The following is a 17,915-nucleotide window of genomic DNA, read 5'->3' on the forward strand; positions in this document are numbered from 1 at the left end:
CCCACTGTCTAAAACACATTACCATTCTACATGGTGCTCTGAGATTTTTTTTTTTTTAAACAGGAAAGCGGTAATGTTATAGCCATATTAACTTAGGAAAATTCTATTTATTTTGGCTTTATACTCTTCTCTTTGCTTCTCTTTTTTAGTCTATTTCAAAATGAATCCATGGGTTTGTGGGCATATATTATAATGTTTTCCTTCTGACAGTCCTCTTTTAACTTCCACATCTGAAATAAATCATCATTCTTCTAATAGCAACAGTTGTATGTGAGCTCTAATGAAGGACTTTCCCAAGTGTCTCTGCATCGCTGCCACATCTACGGTACAGCCTGTGCTGACTGCTGCCTGGCAAGGGACCCTTACTGTGCCTGGGATGGCCATTCTTGCTCTAGGTTCTACCCAACCGGAAAGCGGTGAGTACTAAATATTTGCTGAAAATCACAGTTGATATCATTAGAGAATTGAACAGTGTTCCACAGCATTAGAATCAGTTCTATTGCGGTATTCTTTTAAAATGATAGTAAAAGTAATGGCCAAGTTTAGCACTATGTATAGTCTTTGAATAAAGAAAATGCTCGTACTATATAACTTGGCATTCTCACGGATGTATTAGAATGCAGTATTTTGGAAAAATTCCTTTCTCCTTTTAAATTTCCTCTGAAGCACAATCCTCCTCCTGCAAGTCCTCACATATTTCAAGCAGCATTTAACATTTTTATATTACCTTTTTTTAAAATCTTTTTTTGTTTTATATGCTTCAGTATATCCTTAAATCTTACTTTCCTAGGGTTTTCCTATGCAACCTGATTCCTCTGTAATCAAATGCTTGTCCTAGTTCAGACAAAAAGAGCATTGCTCCAGAATGGCTGCCCTGAATGCTTTCAAAACCTTGATGGCCATACTTTACCCCTTAGAATGGTGAGTGCACGATTGCTGGTTAGATTAAGAGAGTAAGGCAGCCTCAGGCACAATGCCTTTTATCCAAGTAAAGACTTAGGCAGGAAACTCTGAACCAACTTGCACCAAGTTGGAAGGAACCAACACTAGTGAAATTGTAGAGCAAAGAATACACAGAATTTAGGGTCAGCCAAGGTCACAGCCATTTTCAGTCAAAGTTCAATATGGGTCATGGTGGATGACAAGGCCAAAACCTATAAAATAGGGTCATCAGGAGAGAGAAAATAGAACCAGCTTTGAGCACCAATGATCTTTCAAATAAAATCCCTCGGGTGATGGTGTTTTATAGCTCCTTTACTCCTCACTATAGATACAGGCCTTTAATACAAATTTGTATCATGAGACAATTATTTGCCAGGCAGTGTTATAGAACCAGGCATATAACGTGAAAAATAACAACAAAAAGGCAAAAATCCCTGCCTTGAGGAATAATAAGTTCTATAGGGAGAATTTAGACAATAAACAATTAAAGAAACCCTCTAGTATATCAAATAATGATAAGACCTAGGACTTTCAAATGGGCAGAGAGGAGAGAAAGGGGATGTGGAAGCTGGATATTGCAATGTTAAATGTGTGGTCATGGGAAGCCTTACTGAAGGTGTGATATTTGAACAAGGGCTTGAATGTGATGAGGAATGGCACCATGGCATTATTTGGGAGAATAGAATTCCAGAGTGAGGGACCAGGAATCCCTAAGCTAGAGTGTATCAGGATTGTTCAAGAAACAATACCATCACTAATGGAGCTATACTGGAATGAGAAAAAGAAAGAGTGGGAAGAAATGAGATCAGTGTCAGATGACAGACAACTTAGTAAATCACTGACAGGCTTTTATTTAGAGTAAAATGAAAAAACCGCTCAAGATTTTTGAGCACACGAGGGATATCATTTGACTTTTGATTTAAAAATATCATCTGGTTGGGTTTGGCTAGGATCACAGCCCTGGAATAGGAAGAGGATGGGGGAGAGGAGATTGAAGCCTCAAGACAGGCTACTAACTAATGACCCAGGTGTGATAAAATGGTGGCTTACAAAGGGATGATAGAGGTGGAGGTAGCAAAAAGTGGTGTGATTCTGGATAGGGCTCACAGAACCTGCTGACAGATTACATGTAGGGATGTTAGAGAAATAGAGGACTCATAAATAAGCCAAGTTTTCACAACAGAGCTTTAGAAATACGTACATATCATTTCCTGAGAAAGAGAAGACTGTGGAAGGGGCAGATTTGTTGGGAGAAAGATGACATTTATAGTGCCTGTAGAATATTCAAGAGGAGGTGTTGAGTAGGCAGTTAGAAATATGAATCTGGAGTAGGGAGAAGTGACTTGAGCTGGATAGTTTCAAAGTCTTTTGTATTTAAATGCCTGAGGCATGAAGACAATCCCACTCTTTAAACCAGGAGTCTCTAATACCTGTGTCAAAGACTCATGTTCCACCATGTTATTTTAAGGTTTAGTCAGGAGGTCTGTGGCCTGTTTTTATTTCTACATGGAATATCTGGACCTCATTTTCCTGAGATCTTCTGTCTGCCCTGGGCTAGAGTTCTGAACTTGGACACAAAGTATGAGGAAAGCTAATTGCAAATAACCACAAATAAAAAATGATTTTTGTGGCCACTTGTGGTATTTTTGACCATATTTGTTTTGCACTCACAGTTATGATAGCAGTGATTTTTTAAAATTATTACTGTAACTCTGTATTTGTACAATGGAATACTACCCAGCCATAAAAAAAGAATGAAATAACGTCATTTGCAGCAACATGGACCTACAGATTATCATTCTAAGTTAAGTAAGCCAGAAAGAGAAATAAAAATACCATATGATATCACTTATATGTAGAATATAAAAAAAGGGACACAAATGAACTTATTTATAAAACAGAGACAGACTCACAGACATAGAAAACAAACTTATGGTTACCAGTGGGGAAAGGAGTGGGAAAGGATAAATTGGGAGTTTGAGATTTGCAGATACTAACTACTATATATAAAACCGATAAACAACAAGTTTCTACTGTATAGCACAGGGACCTATATTCAATATCTTGCAGTAATCTATAATGAAAAATACTATGAGAAGGAATATATGTATGTATATGTATGACTAAAACATTATGTTGTACACCAGAAATTGATACAGCATTGTAAACTGACTATTCTTTAATAATTTTTTTCAATTATTAACATAAATGTTGGTAAGGCAATAATTTTTTCTTGGTAAGCAGTTCTAAAAATTGGCATCTCTAACACCTGGACTACAATCTTCAATCTATTAAACAGACTTAGTGCTGAAAGTAGCTGAAATACTACATTTGCTAAGAAAGAAAGTGATGTAGGGACCACAGAGTGAATCTTACCATAGTCTTATAAGCATACCAGCCTCCTCTATGACATGAAGAAATTGGAGATTAGTACTCCTTCCCTGAAAAAGTTTCAGACATTGACTTTGGTGAACAAGCATTTTTATTTAACAAACAAGAACTAATTCTCAAGTAACAGTCCATGCTATATATAGGCTATCATTGCATACCTAAGATATATTTTACATTATAGAAGTTTCTGCTGAAATATGAGTTAACTCCTTTACTCTCATATTCTCCCACCTATTACAGCCCCACTTATCCTTTCTAAAATATATACTTAAACATAGATTCCATGTTGTCATCCTAATACCATAGATCATGATTTTACTCATATGCTTGTAATAAACAAACAACTGACACTTTCTTGAAATTATTTAATGGTACATATTGTGCCTTGTGTCATGGGTTTTCTGCTAGAACTAATAAATGAATTGAGTCAAGTTGCACGGTACAAAATCAATATACAAAAATCTGTTGTGTTTCTGTACACTAATAACAAACTGAAGAAAGAGAAATTAAGAAAACAATTCAATTTGCATCAAAAAGAATAAAATACCTAGGAATAAATTTAACCAAAGAGGTAAAAAAACAATACTCTGAAAACTACAGAACATGGATTAAATAAATTAAAGAAGACACAAAGAAATGCAAAGATATTTGATGCTCATGGATTATAACAATTAATATTGTTAAAATGTTCATACTACCCAAAGCAATCTACAGATTCAAAGTAATCCCTATCAAAATTCCGATAGAATTTTTCGTAGAAATAGAACAAACAATCCTAAAATTTGTGTGGAACCACAAAGACCCTGAATATCCAAAGAAATCTTGAGAAAGAAGAAAAAAGCTGGTGGCATCTGATTTTCAGCTGTACTATGGGCCCTGATTTTCAGCTGTACTATGGGCCCTGATTTTCAGCTGTACTATGAAGCTATAGTAATCAAAACAGTATGGTATTGGCATAAAAACAGGCACATAGATCAATGAAACAAAACAGAGAACCCAGAAATAAACCCATATTTACACACACATACACACACACACAAATATATATATAGTCAATTAACTTATGACAAAGGAGCCAAGACTATACAATGTGAAAAGGATAGTCTCTTCAATAAATGATATTGGAAAAACTGGACAGCCACATGCAAAAGAAGTATAACTAGACTACTGTCTTACACCATACACAAAAATTTAGTCAACATGGTTTGAAGACATGAATGTAAGACCTAAAACCATAAAACTCCTGAAAGAAAACATAGGCAGTAATCTCCTTGATGAGATTTGATGACGAGTTTTCAGGTCTGACTTCAAGAGCAAAAACAAACAATAGCAAAAATAAACAAGTGGGACTACATCAAACTAAAAAGCTTCTGCACAGCAAAGGAATCTGTCAACAAGATGAAAAGGCAACCTTCTGAATGGGAGAAAATATTTGTAAGACATATATCCAACAAGGGGTTATTATCCAAAATGTATACAGAACTTATACAACTCAATAACAAAAATGTAAATAATTTGATTGAAAAATAATAAGAAGATCTGAATAGAAATTTTCCAAAGAGTCATGCAGATGGCCAAGAGGCTAATGAAAAGATACTCAACATCACTAATCATTAGGGAAATGCAAATCGAATCCACAATGAGGTCTCATCTCACACCTATTAGAATGGCTGTTATCAAAAAGTCAAAAAATAACAAGTGTTAATCAAGGATGTGAAGAAAAAGGAACCATTGTGCACTGTTGATGTCAATGTAAATTGGTGCAGCCACTATGGAAAACAGTATGAACGTTCCTTAAAAAATTAAAAATAGAACTACCATTACAATCCAGCAATTCTACTTCTGAGTATTTATCCAGAGAAAATAAAAATCCTAATTCAAAAACATATGTAATCCCCCATGCTCATTGCAGCATTATTTTCAATAACAAGTATGTAGAAACAAGTCAAGCGTCCATCAGTGGATGATTGGATAAACATTTGGTGTATATATAGATATATGTACCACCTAAATACGATGGAATACTCTTCAGCCGTAAAAAGATGGAACCTTGCCATTTGTGACAACATGGTTGGAGGGCATTATGCTAACTAAAATAAATCAGACAGAGAAAGACAGATACTGTGTAATCTCACTTATATGTGGAATTTAAATTTAAAAAAACAAGCTCAGAGATACAGAAAACAAATTTGTGGTTGCCACAGGTAGGGGCGTGGTAGTGGGAGAAATGGGCAAAAGTAGGTCAAAATGTGCAAACCTTCAGGTATAAAATAATTAAGTCATGGATGTGTAAGGTACAGCATAGTTACTGCTTAATAATACTGTATTGCATATTTGAAAGTTGCTAGGAGAGTAAATCTTTAAACTCCTTACCACAAGGGAAGAAAAACTTTTGTAACTATGTAACAAATGTTACCTAGACTTATAATGGTGATCATATTGCAATATATACAAATATCAAATTGTACACCTGAAACTAATGTGTTATATGTCAATAATACCACAATTTTTTTAAAAGTGCAAACAAGAAAAAATATGTATCATAGGCTGAAAAAGAAAATAATAATGATTTAAAGAGCTATCTTGAAATCTCTGACAATGTCTTAATTCTATCACAGAGAGCCAGAAAACACCATAAATATATATATCCATTCTAAAAGGTATAAGGTAGTATTTATTTTCTTTAGAGATTAAATAGTAATAGTGAAAATGATCATTTGAATTATTTTTCATTTTCTTTAATACTGTTAACTTACCTGGTTATATTTCAGTTGTACTATCTAACTGGAACACAAAGATCATATAGAGGAATACATAGGAATGAAAACCAGAAATATGTCCTTTGTATGGAAACAGAGAAGTACAGTTACACTTGGAAATCAGTGAAGGCTATACTTTGACATAACAAGGTTGCAAAGTATCATTGGCTCAGCAGTTTCTCTGTTTTAGAAGACATTTGTAAAAAGGAAAACAGAAAGACGTTTGTTCATAGTGAACAAGAAAAGCATTTTTTCTCTTCATCCTCAAGTATCAAATATTTGTGCATTTGTATCAAATATTGCAGTTTAATCTCAAATGTTATTTATTCTGGATTCAGACATGTAGTTGAAAACTTTCTTTAAGACAAGATAATCAGTACGGCCTTCAAGTAAATACCTGCTTTTTACACAAGAAGAAAGTGATTTTATTGTTTATGCAAAGAATAGACTATAACGGAGGAAACATGAGCAGCTTGAGCCAAATCGTGAGTCCTACATGCACTATAACATGACCCTGCCTACCAGCGTGCTTTCAGGATGCTGTATGAATGCCTCAAAGGGAATCTACACATACAGAAAGCTCAGGTGGCTGCCTTGTTGTTCTTTATCATTTAAGCTATAACAATATTTTCCTGTATTTGAATGTCTGGAAGCTATGTGATACTACAAATTCAGATTGCCCAGTTTGAGGATTCCTGTACTTGAGTAAACAATAACATAGTGCTGATCACAGGACAGTAAATTTAAACATTGTGATTAATATTGCTTGTCTAGATGGCTGAAAATGACAAGTTCAGCCTTAAGAACTGTCACATACTTTTCATATAATATATACTCACAAGTTGGCTGATAGTAAATAATGCTGTGACTTCAAAATATACAAAACACAATGCAGTGAAAACCTGACATAGGAGCTATTCTAAAGTACAGTATTAATCATAATTTCTGAGACAAGAGTGACTTCCACTAGTTTGTGTGTGTGGTTGGAAAGAAATATACAATTGAATAAAGATCATGTGACTTTGGGGGAAAAATAATACTTAAACAGCACAAAATTTGTACCTATATTTTCATAAATAGATGTGTATAATCCATTGATTATATAAACTATTAACTATTTACTGTAACCTTACAATGATTTTTTTCACTGTCAGTGACTGTGAGCTTAGTTTTCCATTTCCTACTTAACTGCAGTCACTAAGAACCCACCTTGGAAACTGTGAAGTAGCAGCTGTAACTAAGAAGTAGTGAGCTTAAGTCCTTCCTCTGTATTAATAAAAGGAAAAAAAATTTTTGTAAATTTTATAATCCCAGTGTGATTTTAATATTTCTCTTGTTCCTACTGAGTATTTTATCATTAAAGGTAAAAATATTGAGACTTAACTAACCCAGTTAAGTGGTATGCTCATCTATATATACTTTTAGCATTGATAATAAACAGTTCATTCCTGTACTCTCATTTGTAAAGAATGTTCCCTTCCTTCTCTCTCAAAACAATGTTCATATCTACAATTCACTGCTAATAGATTTTCAGTTTCTCTATTTTGATTTGTTGCACTATGCAGTACAATTAAAGCTAATATGTAAGTAAATCTAAGATCCAAGAAATTTAATGGTTTGCAAATAATTTTAAACTTTTATTTAGTGATGACCAACTTACAAAGAATGTAACTAAAATTTTGAAATGTTTAAGTTGGTAATATGTAACAACTAAATGCACTGAGTGAACCTTGATTAGATTCTGAATAAACTAGAAAAATTCACAAGGAATATTCTGGGAACAAGTCGTGAAATTTTAATAGAAAATACGTATTATATAATATTATTAAATAAATGTATATCTTTAGTAAGATAATGACATTGTTGTTTTATAGAGAAATTACTTATTCTTAGAAGATACATACACTTAAGGGTAAAACATGTCTGCAGCTTTTCTAAAGATTTTCACGTGTGTGCATACAAAACATATACATGACATATACTTGCATATAAGATAAAAATAAATATGGCAAAATACAACAATTTATTATTCTAGATATAAGATCATTGTACTCATATATCCACTTTTTTAGTCTTGAAAATTTTCAAAATAAAAACTTGAAGGAAAATGCTTATTCTAGTAAATGAACAATTTTGCTTACCTTTATATTAAATATCCACATTGTCTCTATCACTTGTCCTGGAAACTTTTTAATATAGCTGGAAAGGAATAAAAAAGTGTTGACTTTTGTAAGAAAAGTGTATTTATTTAAGAAAAAAATTATAAGGAGGGAGGTGCTAGTGAGTTTATACTTTGGGGGTTATCATCTAAACTAAAAATTTGCACTATTAATTTGGAATTTAACATTTACCCAGGAAGTGCAATCCTTAATAGGAGGTTTATCTATCACAAGTGGTAGATGGGGAAAGTCTGAATGAATTTGGATTGAAAACAAGGTTAAGTACCCACACTATCTTTGAAGCATTGAACAAGAAATGTCAGATAATCAGATCTCTTTTCTTTATGAAAGCTTAGGCAGTCAAAAGACTGCAAAATTTAAAATGTGGTCTTTTAAATGCGGTATAATTGGCAGTGATTCTAAGTCACTTTTATATATTTCTGCCCATTTATAGGAGGAGCCGAAGACAAGATGTGAGACATGGAAATCCACTGACTCAATGCAGAGGATTTAATCTAAAAGGTATGGAAAGTGAGCAATGGTCAAACTTGGTAAAGAGTAGCAGCGCTCTATAGCATATTTCAGTAAGGGAAACCTCATAGAAGATTAAAGTATGTAATTTTAAAGGAAAATTCACTATAAAAATTAGTGGTATTCATATATTATAAATAAAACTTAAGTGTTATTTGTATGTGTACCAAGAGTTTTGAGAAACAAAAGTCGGGTAACAGATATCTTGGGAATGTTAGTAGGTAAGTCTTTGACACAGATAGTAATTATAGATTTTCTTAGCTGTTATTTTCTTTCTGAAGACAAAAAATGTACTTGTTGTTTCCCACTGAAGAAAAAGTAACATCTTGTTTGTTTTTTACTGTGATAAATTACATAACAGAATTTACTATTTTGACATTTTAAGGTGTACAGTTCTGTAGTATTAAGTACATTCACAGTGTTGTGCAGCCAGCCCCACCATCCATCGCCAGAACTTTTTCATCATCCCAAGTTAAACTCCATACCCATTAAACTCTAACTTCCTATCCTCCCTTCCCCAGCTTCTGGTAACCACTGTTTTACTTTCTGTCTCTATGAGTCTCACTACTCTAGATACCGTATGTAAGTGGAATCATACAGTATTTGTCCTTTTGTAACTGACTTCTTTCACTTAGACTAATGTCTTCTTCAGGGTTCGTTCATGTTGTAATGTGTCAGGATTTTTTTTCCTGTTTGGCTCTGAAACATAGTCCATTCATTGTATGTATGTATTGCATTTTGCTTATCCATTCATCCATGGATGAACACTTGCACTCTTTCCAGCTTTTGGCTATTGTAAATAATCCTGCTCTGTACATGGGTGTACTATAGTGCCTTGGTTTCACAATTTACAACCATTCTATATACTTTTGGCAGTCCTGCCTTGTGTTTTACAATTAATCTAATTCCTTTCTTCCCATCCTTACATGGAGATACTAGGTTATTACACTTTTCCCACAGATACTCTCCCCCCATCTCCACCCTACCAACAGAGGTACCTCTTGACAGACCTCCCTCCTGGCTCACCAAGGTGCTACACAGGAGCTGTTGTTAACAGTTAACACAGAGACTCTTATTGCTAATCTTTGTGAATCGAGGCAATTTTTTTTAAAGAATGACAGTCTTGTTATTAACTACGCTAATGACAATAAGAAAATTAAGACACATTTTGCTTAATGTTTCCATACATCTAATTGAGGGAATAAATCCACATTACTATTTCTCTGTTTACTGAGTATTTTATAAATCTGTGTATCAGTTTCTATTAATAATAGTAGTAGTCATAGTGGTAAGAGAATTGGCAGCAGAGGCAATGACGAACAAACACTGATGTTGATTTTGTGTCAGAACTTGAGCTAAGGGTTTTTTATGGATTATCTCACTTAATGCTCAAGAAATTGTACCAAAGTAGGGTCTGTTAACTATTCCCACTTTATGAATGAGGATTCTGTCCATGTCTGAGCTACCACATTATTATACTAAATACTCTTTCTAATTTAAGAATTTTGGTAAAGAATGTCTGAAAATATCTGTTCTAGAACCATGTAAAACTGAGACACAGAGAGATTAAATAACTTGTCTCAATTTATGCAGCCAGTAGTGGTCAAGTCAGGATTTTACATTGGGTATCTCTGATTTCAAACTGTTTCTCAGCCATTACATCTCACTGCAACCAAACCTTGCTTTCTGCCTTTTCCCAGTGTTTCCGAATTTCATCTATACCATATTGAGTATGAAGTTTGGGAGTGAGATGAACCTGGCTTCAGTATTTCTTGGCACTTACTAACTCTTTAAGATATATTTCTTCATAATTCACATCCTTAATTTGCTCAGCTATGAAAAGCTGAGAAAATCTAATTCACAAGGGTGTTGTAATAATTAAATGTTTAAGGTAATATTAAGTGCATTCTTTGGTATAGTGTTAATTCTTGAACAGACATTGATTCCCCTGTATCTTTCTCTCCTTCCCTTTAGATTAAAGAAACCAGGTAAACAATGTAATAGTCTGCTTATTAAATGATTAAGACTGCCTTTGGGGTTGCCCCATTTATATAGGAGAATATGCTCCAAATCCCATTGTTTTGCTCTCGTTCTCTCTCCTTTCATTTTTGCTCTTCAGCATATAGAAATGCAGCTGAAATTGTTCAGTATGGAGTAAAAAATAACACCACTTTCCTTGAGTGTGCCCCCAAGTCTCCACAGGCATCTATCAAGTGGTTGTTACAGAAAGACAAAGACAGGAGGAAAGAGGTGAGTAACACAGCACAGCAGCAATCAATCAATCGGGGCTTTGGAAAGAGCATTAAATCACCGTCCCTCCGTGAGGTTCAGATCAAACAAAAAAGGACAGACATGAACATCCTTTAGTGTCTTTGGGATGACAAGTGCCACCTTCTTTAAAATCCTTTGTCCATAGAGTTGATGGATTAATTAGAAATTCTCTCTGCCTGCTCACCTCTATAACACAGTGATTAAAACTGGTGCTTAGGCACTCAAATGGGGGTATTGATGTGAGACAGCATTTGTAAAAGAAACAAGATGTGGGCAAATCCAGAAGCCAAGTTCTCACACAACAGCACCTTTGTGCTGTTGATAAAAGGGGCTTTAAAAAAAAAATTCAGTTTTCCTCAGCAAGAAATTACACTAACTATAACCTTTATGGTAAAGAGCATTTTTCTGCTATGTGGTAATCTGTTCCCATTGCTTTGTTATTCGTAACTCGTGAGGTTTTGTCAGGTAACATGTAGAATCATTATTTATGGAACAATTGCCTTTATTTAGTGATTAGTGAAAAAATACCTAGATTTTCAAATAAAAGGACACTTATATTAACCTTTCACTGATTGTACAGAGCTCCTTTAAAAGGGAAACATTGTAAAACAGCATAGAGTGAGATACTATAAATAATAAGTTCCATAAAATTGATGTCACGTCCTGACAAATAAGAGGATGAGAAGAAAAATATATATGTATATATAAAGCCTGAAAGTAGCCTAAAATGCAGTGATATTAACAGTACATCATAAAGTTTGATGAAGTGAAGGGAAAAGTGGGGCTTCTGCATTTGTGTGTATTCTGTCGTGGGCAGTTTCCATACACATATTATGTTAGTAAGGTCTATGTAGAATGGATACAGTCCCTAACTATAGAACACAGACATTATATCAGAGTTACTGAAATAGATGTTGACTCTTTATGAGAAAATACTTTCCAACTCTCAGACCTGCCTATCCAAAGGTGTTATAGCTGTTTAGGAAATTTTGTGTCCCCTGCCACTAGAATATTAAACCATAGGCTGATGAGCACTTGCATAAGATAAGACTTAACTATCTGGAAGAAAGATGAGTTAGATGGACTTCGGGCCCCTTCTTGCCCCAGAATTCTATGGTACTAAATTTTTTTTTAATTTGTTCATTAATAAAGAAATACTGAGACCTATTTTTTTGCTAACAAAGCTGTTGTCAGGTAAGTCTTGAAATGTAAGCAGTGTAATTAATTTTTAACAATTTTGAATGAATATGGAGTATGATAATAATTGCCTTGCAAAGTAATCTGGTATAGATGTCATAATGTCTGATGATGATTATCATACAGAAATGGAGTTCTTAGGTTAGATCATGACATATGGACATGAACCATCCTACCTGAGAAACTGTATGTATGTATGTATATATGTATATAAATTGGAAATCCAAAACTTAAATAGGGGATTACTTAACACAGATAAAATGTTTTTATTTTATTCAATGGAAAGTTTCATAGAATAATGTATAATAAGTGAATATAATTTCTATTACTTAAAATTAAAATTAATATATACAGGATTGAATACGTCACAGAAATTAACAAGTGAAATTTTAAAAGAAATGTATCATGAATTTCATCCCTTTTATATTTCTAATGTTCTATTTCAGAAGGTTCAGAAATGTGGGGACTCAAATATTAATATCTTGATTTTTCCTTCAACCTCAAAATAGAATAATCCCAGAATTGAATATTATGAAAAAATTAACTCTAATATAATCATGAAAATCTATCCTATCCAGAATTTAAACAGAGCACAATTCTATTCATTCTCATGTTAGTTGAATGAACTATTAATGTTTAATTAAATTTGTCTTAATTCTTCCTTAGTAGTTCAGGCAAACATACACTTATTTTTCCTATTAATGATTTGTAAGTATTGAACTTTCTTAATAAAAGCAAGACAGATGTTAAAAACTTACAGAGAAAAATACAAATAGTTTATACTGAATAGCATGAAGTGAAAACTAAAAGCCCTCCTTGCCTCTATGATTCTTATTCTCAATTCTCAGAATACAAAGGCAGCTAAGAAATATATTTCTCCAAATTGCTTCCAGAATTTTCCTATATTCCTCTTTCTTTGTTTCTCTCTTTCTGTCTCTCTCTTTCCCTATCTCCTTCTCTCTCTCTCTCTCTCATACACACACACCCCACATACATTTCAGTATCAGTACCTGTGGAGCTACCTTATTTTTCTTGGCTGCATAGTATCCCACTATGTGACTATACCTTTTAAAGCTATATACTGGTTAGGTCATATCTTGTTTTGTTTTTTTTTTTCTTTTCAAAAACATCATGGAAATGAATATCTGCATACTTGTAAGAGTATATCTTCTATACAAATTCCTAGAAATAAAATTTCTGCACCAAATATTATATCCATGTTAATAGATATGTCAAATTGGCCTCCAAATGTTTTCCAATTTTGCACAAATAGAAAAGGCTTTCTTTTCTTTTATTTATGAATGCATTTCTACATTATTTAAACTATTTCAGAGGCACATTTAAACATTAAAAATTAAATTAACATTAAAAAAATTTTTAATGTAGTTTAGTCCTTCCTCCTAATCTCTTTTTTCTAGTTCTGTTCTATTGTTTGTATTTCAATACTATATTTCACCTTTTTGTGCTTCTGCATGTGGGTTATTTTTTATCTAAAACAACCTACCTTTGATTTGGATTTCACTAATAAAATATGTATTTGCATAGAAATTTATTATTTAGAAAAAAGGTTCACATGCATTCCTTTATTTTGCTTTGGGTCAAATTTCTTTCTTCTTCAATAAATGAGCATTCCTGAGTGTATACATGTGAAGGAACTCCTTACCACTTAGGTTTTTATGTGTTCATTGACAATGCTATAGCTGGAATTATAAAGAAATGGATTTCAAGCATTTAGCTTATATCCAGCAAATGATCTCTTTTCCAGTGTAAGCCTGTAAAGTAATTAAATACTAAGCTGATAGCTTCTTACTACTTTTCCTTGGAAAGTAAAACCACTTAGAGTGCTTACAATACAGTAGTTGCAGCTTATTTTTAATCATTCTTTGTATGAAATAATTGGAAAAAGCCCGTGATAATGTTCAAAACTCTGCGTCTGCTTATATGATTTTTACTTAGGAGAATATTCATTCATTCATTCATTTAAAAAAAGGTAAAATTCAACCCTTTAATTGTGGCTTCATGTTTTTTACTTAAAAGTAAATCATTTTGTTACAATAAAAGGCAAGAACTACAAGATGAAATAGATATTTTAAACTATCTGTGAATTTCATTTATATATGTTGACTGTGATTTACATTCCAAAAGCAACCAAACTCTGGACTTACTTGTGGAGAAACTACTTCTGTCCAAAGGGGAATGCACTTTAAGCCATTTTGGGCAGTGTGCAACTTCATCTTCTCTTTAGTAGATTCACTGCCCTTGAGACTAGATCTCCTGTGCTAAAAAAGGCAACGGGACTTACCAAAATTTGTGTCCACCAAGAAGGAAGCTAATTAGTACTCAGTGCTTTTGCAAAATTTGTGAAAGTCAACAATATCTGTATTGTTGATCATTTCTTTTTAGAAGATACAGAGTTGGATTTTCGGAACTTTGATGTCTCTCTTTTAGGTCAAGTTGAACGAACGAATCATAGCCACTTCGCAAGGACTCCTTATCCGCTCTGTCCAGGATTCTGACCAAGGACTGTATCACTGTATTGCAACAGAAAACAGCTTCAAGCAGACCATAGCCAAGATCAACTTTAAAGTTTTAGATTCCGAAATGGTGGCTGTTGTGACAGACAAATGGTCTCCATGGACCTGGGCAAGCTCTGTGAGGGCTTTACCCTTCCACCCGAAGGACATCATGGGAGCATTCAGCCACTCAGAAATGCAGATGATTAATCAGTACTGCAAAGACACTCGGCAGCAACATCAACAGGGAGAAGAATCCCAAAAGATGAGAGGGGACTACGGCAAGCTAAAGGCTCTTATCAATAGCCGGAAAAGTAGAAATAGGAGGAATCAGCTGCCAGAGTCATAATCTTTTCTTACATGGGGCTTATGCTTCCAACGGTAAATGGTCCATCTTCAGTGATCAAATTTTGAGCAGAGAATCTTGTGCTTTACTCACGGGAAGTTCCTGAGAAAGGTGGTTGCTAACTCCTAAAGTGAATGTTACATGAACTGAAATGAGCATGGATTTTTGTGTATGATACTGACTAGCACTAGACATGTCATGGTCCTCATGGTGCATATAAATATTTAACTTAACCTAGATTTTATTTATATCTTTATTTACCTTTTCTTCAAAATCAATATGACAGCTTTAAATGTAGAATTCTTACATCCCTTAATTGAACGAGGGCCATAACCCGTAATCTTCCTTCCTTGCTTTAAGGATTTAGATTTCTAATTATCAGTTATTTGTATATAAAAACAAATGACAACTTCACAATTTTTACGTAGTAAAAGTTGTATAAATGCATGTGACAGAGTAGCTGTCAAAAGAAATGTAGAATAGAAAAAAGAAAAAAAAAGAGGGAATCTAAAAATTGTATAAGACATGAGTGATTCATAAAAAGATAACATGGCGTTTATATGCTTCCAGTGAAATATACAATTGGTTACTTTTAAGATTGTAAAAATTGTCAGTTCCTGGTATCTGTCATTGATCTCTGTTCCCTTGTTTTAGGAAGATAAAAGGAACCCTCAGCATTAATATCTTTGATTGGAGTTACAACAGTGAAGCATTTAAGTTTATATTCTTATGTTATCATCTTCCAAACAAAAGCACTTTCTTTTTTTTGGAAGTTATTTAAGTTATTCTAGACTCAGAGAATATAATCTTACACAGTTTAATTAATTAATGTGTTTATTTTAATTTTCTAGTCTGTATGGCAAGTTAAACAATATAAGAAAAAAGTTTAAATATCAAACTTGTATATGAGGGCTAAAAACTATCAAAATGAAAAAAAAGAAAAAACAAAGTACAAAATGCAGTTTTCTTAACAGAGGTTTATTGAAAAGTGACTAGTTTTTAACTTCAGTAATTAATTTCAGTGATTAACTAACTTTTGTTTACTTGCTTGTTTACCAGCCTCAGATATCACACTGATTTTAAGTCACCAATTCACATTTTATGCTCTTTTGTGTGTGCTGGAGAGATGCTCATTTTGTGGAGAAATGAAAATGATTCTGATCTGAACAAAAATAGACATACTTTCTTTTAAAAGAATGTTGGTGCGTTATGTTCACTGGTATATAAATACAAATGTGGTAAGTTTTTGACAAATAAAATAACTATCTTCTAATTGTATGTTTGGATCATTTTATTAGAATAACTTAATATAGAATTTTTTACTCCAAATAACAATTAGATGGGAGAAATATGAAATATTTCTTTTAAAAACACAACTTTTGCTTTTTCATCTTATTTACTTTTAAATACATTTTCGTATTTCCAGGGGCAAACAGAAATTATATCATATACCTAATTAAAACCCAGTACAAAAGTTTTATTTGTAGTTAACAGCCCATAAAGAAGGTCATCAAGGTAGATATATTACCTTTTTAAGCACTAAGTATAAAGCTTCAGGGACTAAAATCATTATCAAAATGAATGTAATCATTGATCAGAATCTAAGAATATGATTTATTATTTAAGTGGAGGTAAATTACGATATTAAAAGAGGAGGCCTCAATGGGGCAAAAATAGCAGTTACCACACACGACAAATAATGTTTTTTCACAAAACGCTATTAAGTAAAAGCTATTGTTCTAAATGTGTAAGAATCTAAAGCAGTCTCTAAAGCAGTTTGTTATACAAATATTTCTCCTCCACATGCACCAACAGAAATGTGTATAAAGCCAAAACCATCTTCTGTGTTTATGGCCAATCTATTCTATGAACAGAGTTGCAAGTAAAATTGTTTTAGACTCAGAGGATAGGGTAAACTATACAGGTCCCCTTGCTTCATGTAAACCCAAACTGATAGACAATAAGGGTGTTTAGTTTTGTAACATTATTTGTGCTATTTAATACCTTCTACTTTGAACATTATTAGACTGTATATACTTTTATTAGTTTCCTTTTAAAATTATAGAAATCCTTCTTGAACAAAACTGCCAAATGTAAAGAAAACTTTCTCAAAAATATTGTTAACATACACTGAATGTTGGTGGTTGATTGGTTGGTTTTATTTTGTGTAGTTTGACAATTCAGTGACTTGATACGTTTTTCATTTGTATTGTACATAAAATTTCCTAGAAATGCACTTTTTTTTCAGAGTGTAGGTTTGTGTATAGATTTTAGCATGATGAAACTGTCATTACAGTGAATGTTCACCCTGTGTAAGAAAATGTAGTTAGCACAGTAATATTTAACTGGACAGTGAAGAAACCATGTGCCTGGCAAAATAAAACATGTTGAATTCCCCAAGGATGTCTTTAACTTTCCTTTTTAATGTCGAGTCTATAGTTGCTTACTAACATGATAGACTCTGTGGACTCAAAATGTTTTTTCCCCTAAGTTTTATTTATTTAGTCTTTTGTGTGAAAGGAATCTATGTGGATATTTCCAAATTCAAAACTTCCAGTAGGATATACATGGAAAACTGTCATTGCAGCACTCTCTCTCTCCTTTCCCCAAGTCCTACCCCAGAAGCATTCAATGTTGTCAGTTTCTGTGTGTATTTACATGACATTTTATACACAACAAGCATATTCATATTTGTTTTCTCTTTAAGAGGCATCACACATCCTTTCCTGTCTGTATTTGCCGTGTTTCTACAGGGAGAAAAAAAAGAGTCTAAATGCTTGGGCTTTGGAGCCAGACTGCCAGGATT

General features: G+C 33.3%; 1 protein-coding gene across 1 annotated transcript in view; it reads left to right on the top strand.

Moving 5' to 3' along the window:
• SEMA3C (semaphorin 3C) overlaps positions 1-17,509 on the top strand; it is a 153,412-nt gene extending 135,903 nt beyond the window's left edge. The window contains exons 15-18 of the mRNA XM_010993372.3: positions 259-416; positions 8,706-8,773; positions 10,902-11,032; positions 14,699-17,509. Coding sequence (XP_010991674.1) covers positions 259-416; positions 8,706-8,773; positions 10,902-11,032; positions 14,699-15,112 — 771 coding nt within the window. The 3' untranslated portion in view covers positions 15,113-17,509. The remainder of the gene's footprint in view (positions 1-258; positions 417-8,705; positions 8,774-10,901; positions 11,033-14,698) is intronic.
• The last annotated feature ends 406 nt before the right edge of the window (positions 17,510-17,915 follow it).

The sequence above is a fragment of the Camelus dromedarius genome, chromosome 7, assembly GCF_036321535.1.
Source record: "Camelus dromedarius isolate mCamDro1 chromosome 7, mCamDro1.pat, whole genome shotgun sequence".
NCBI lineage: Eukaryota > Metazoa > Chordata > Mammalia > Artiodactyla > Camelidae > Camelus > Camelus dromedarius.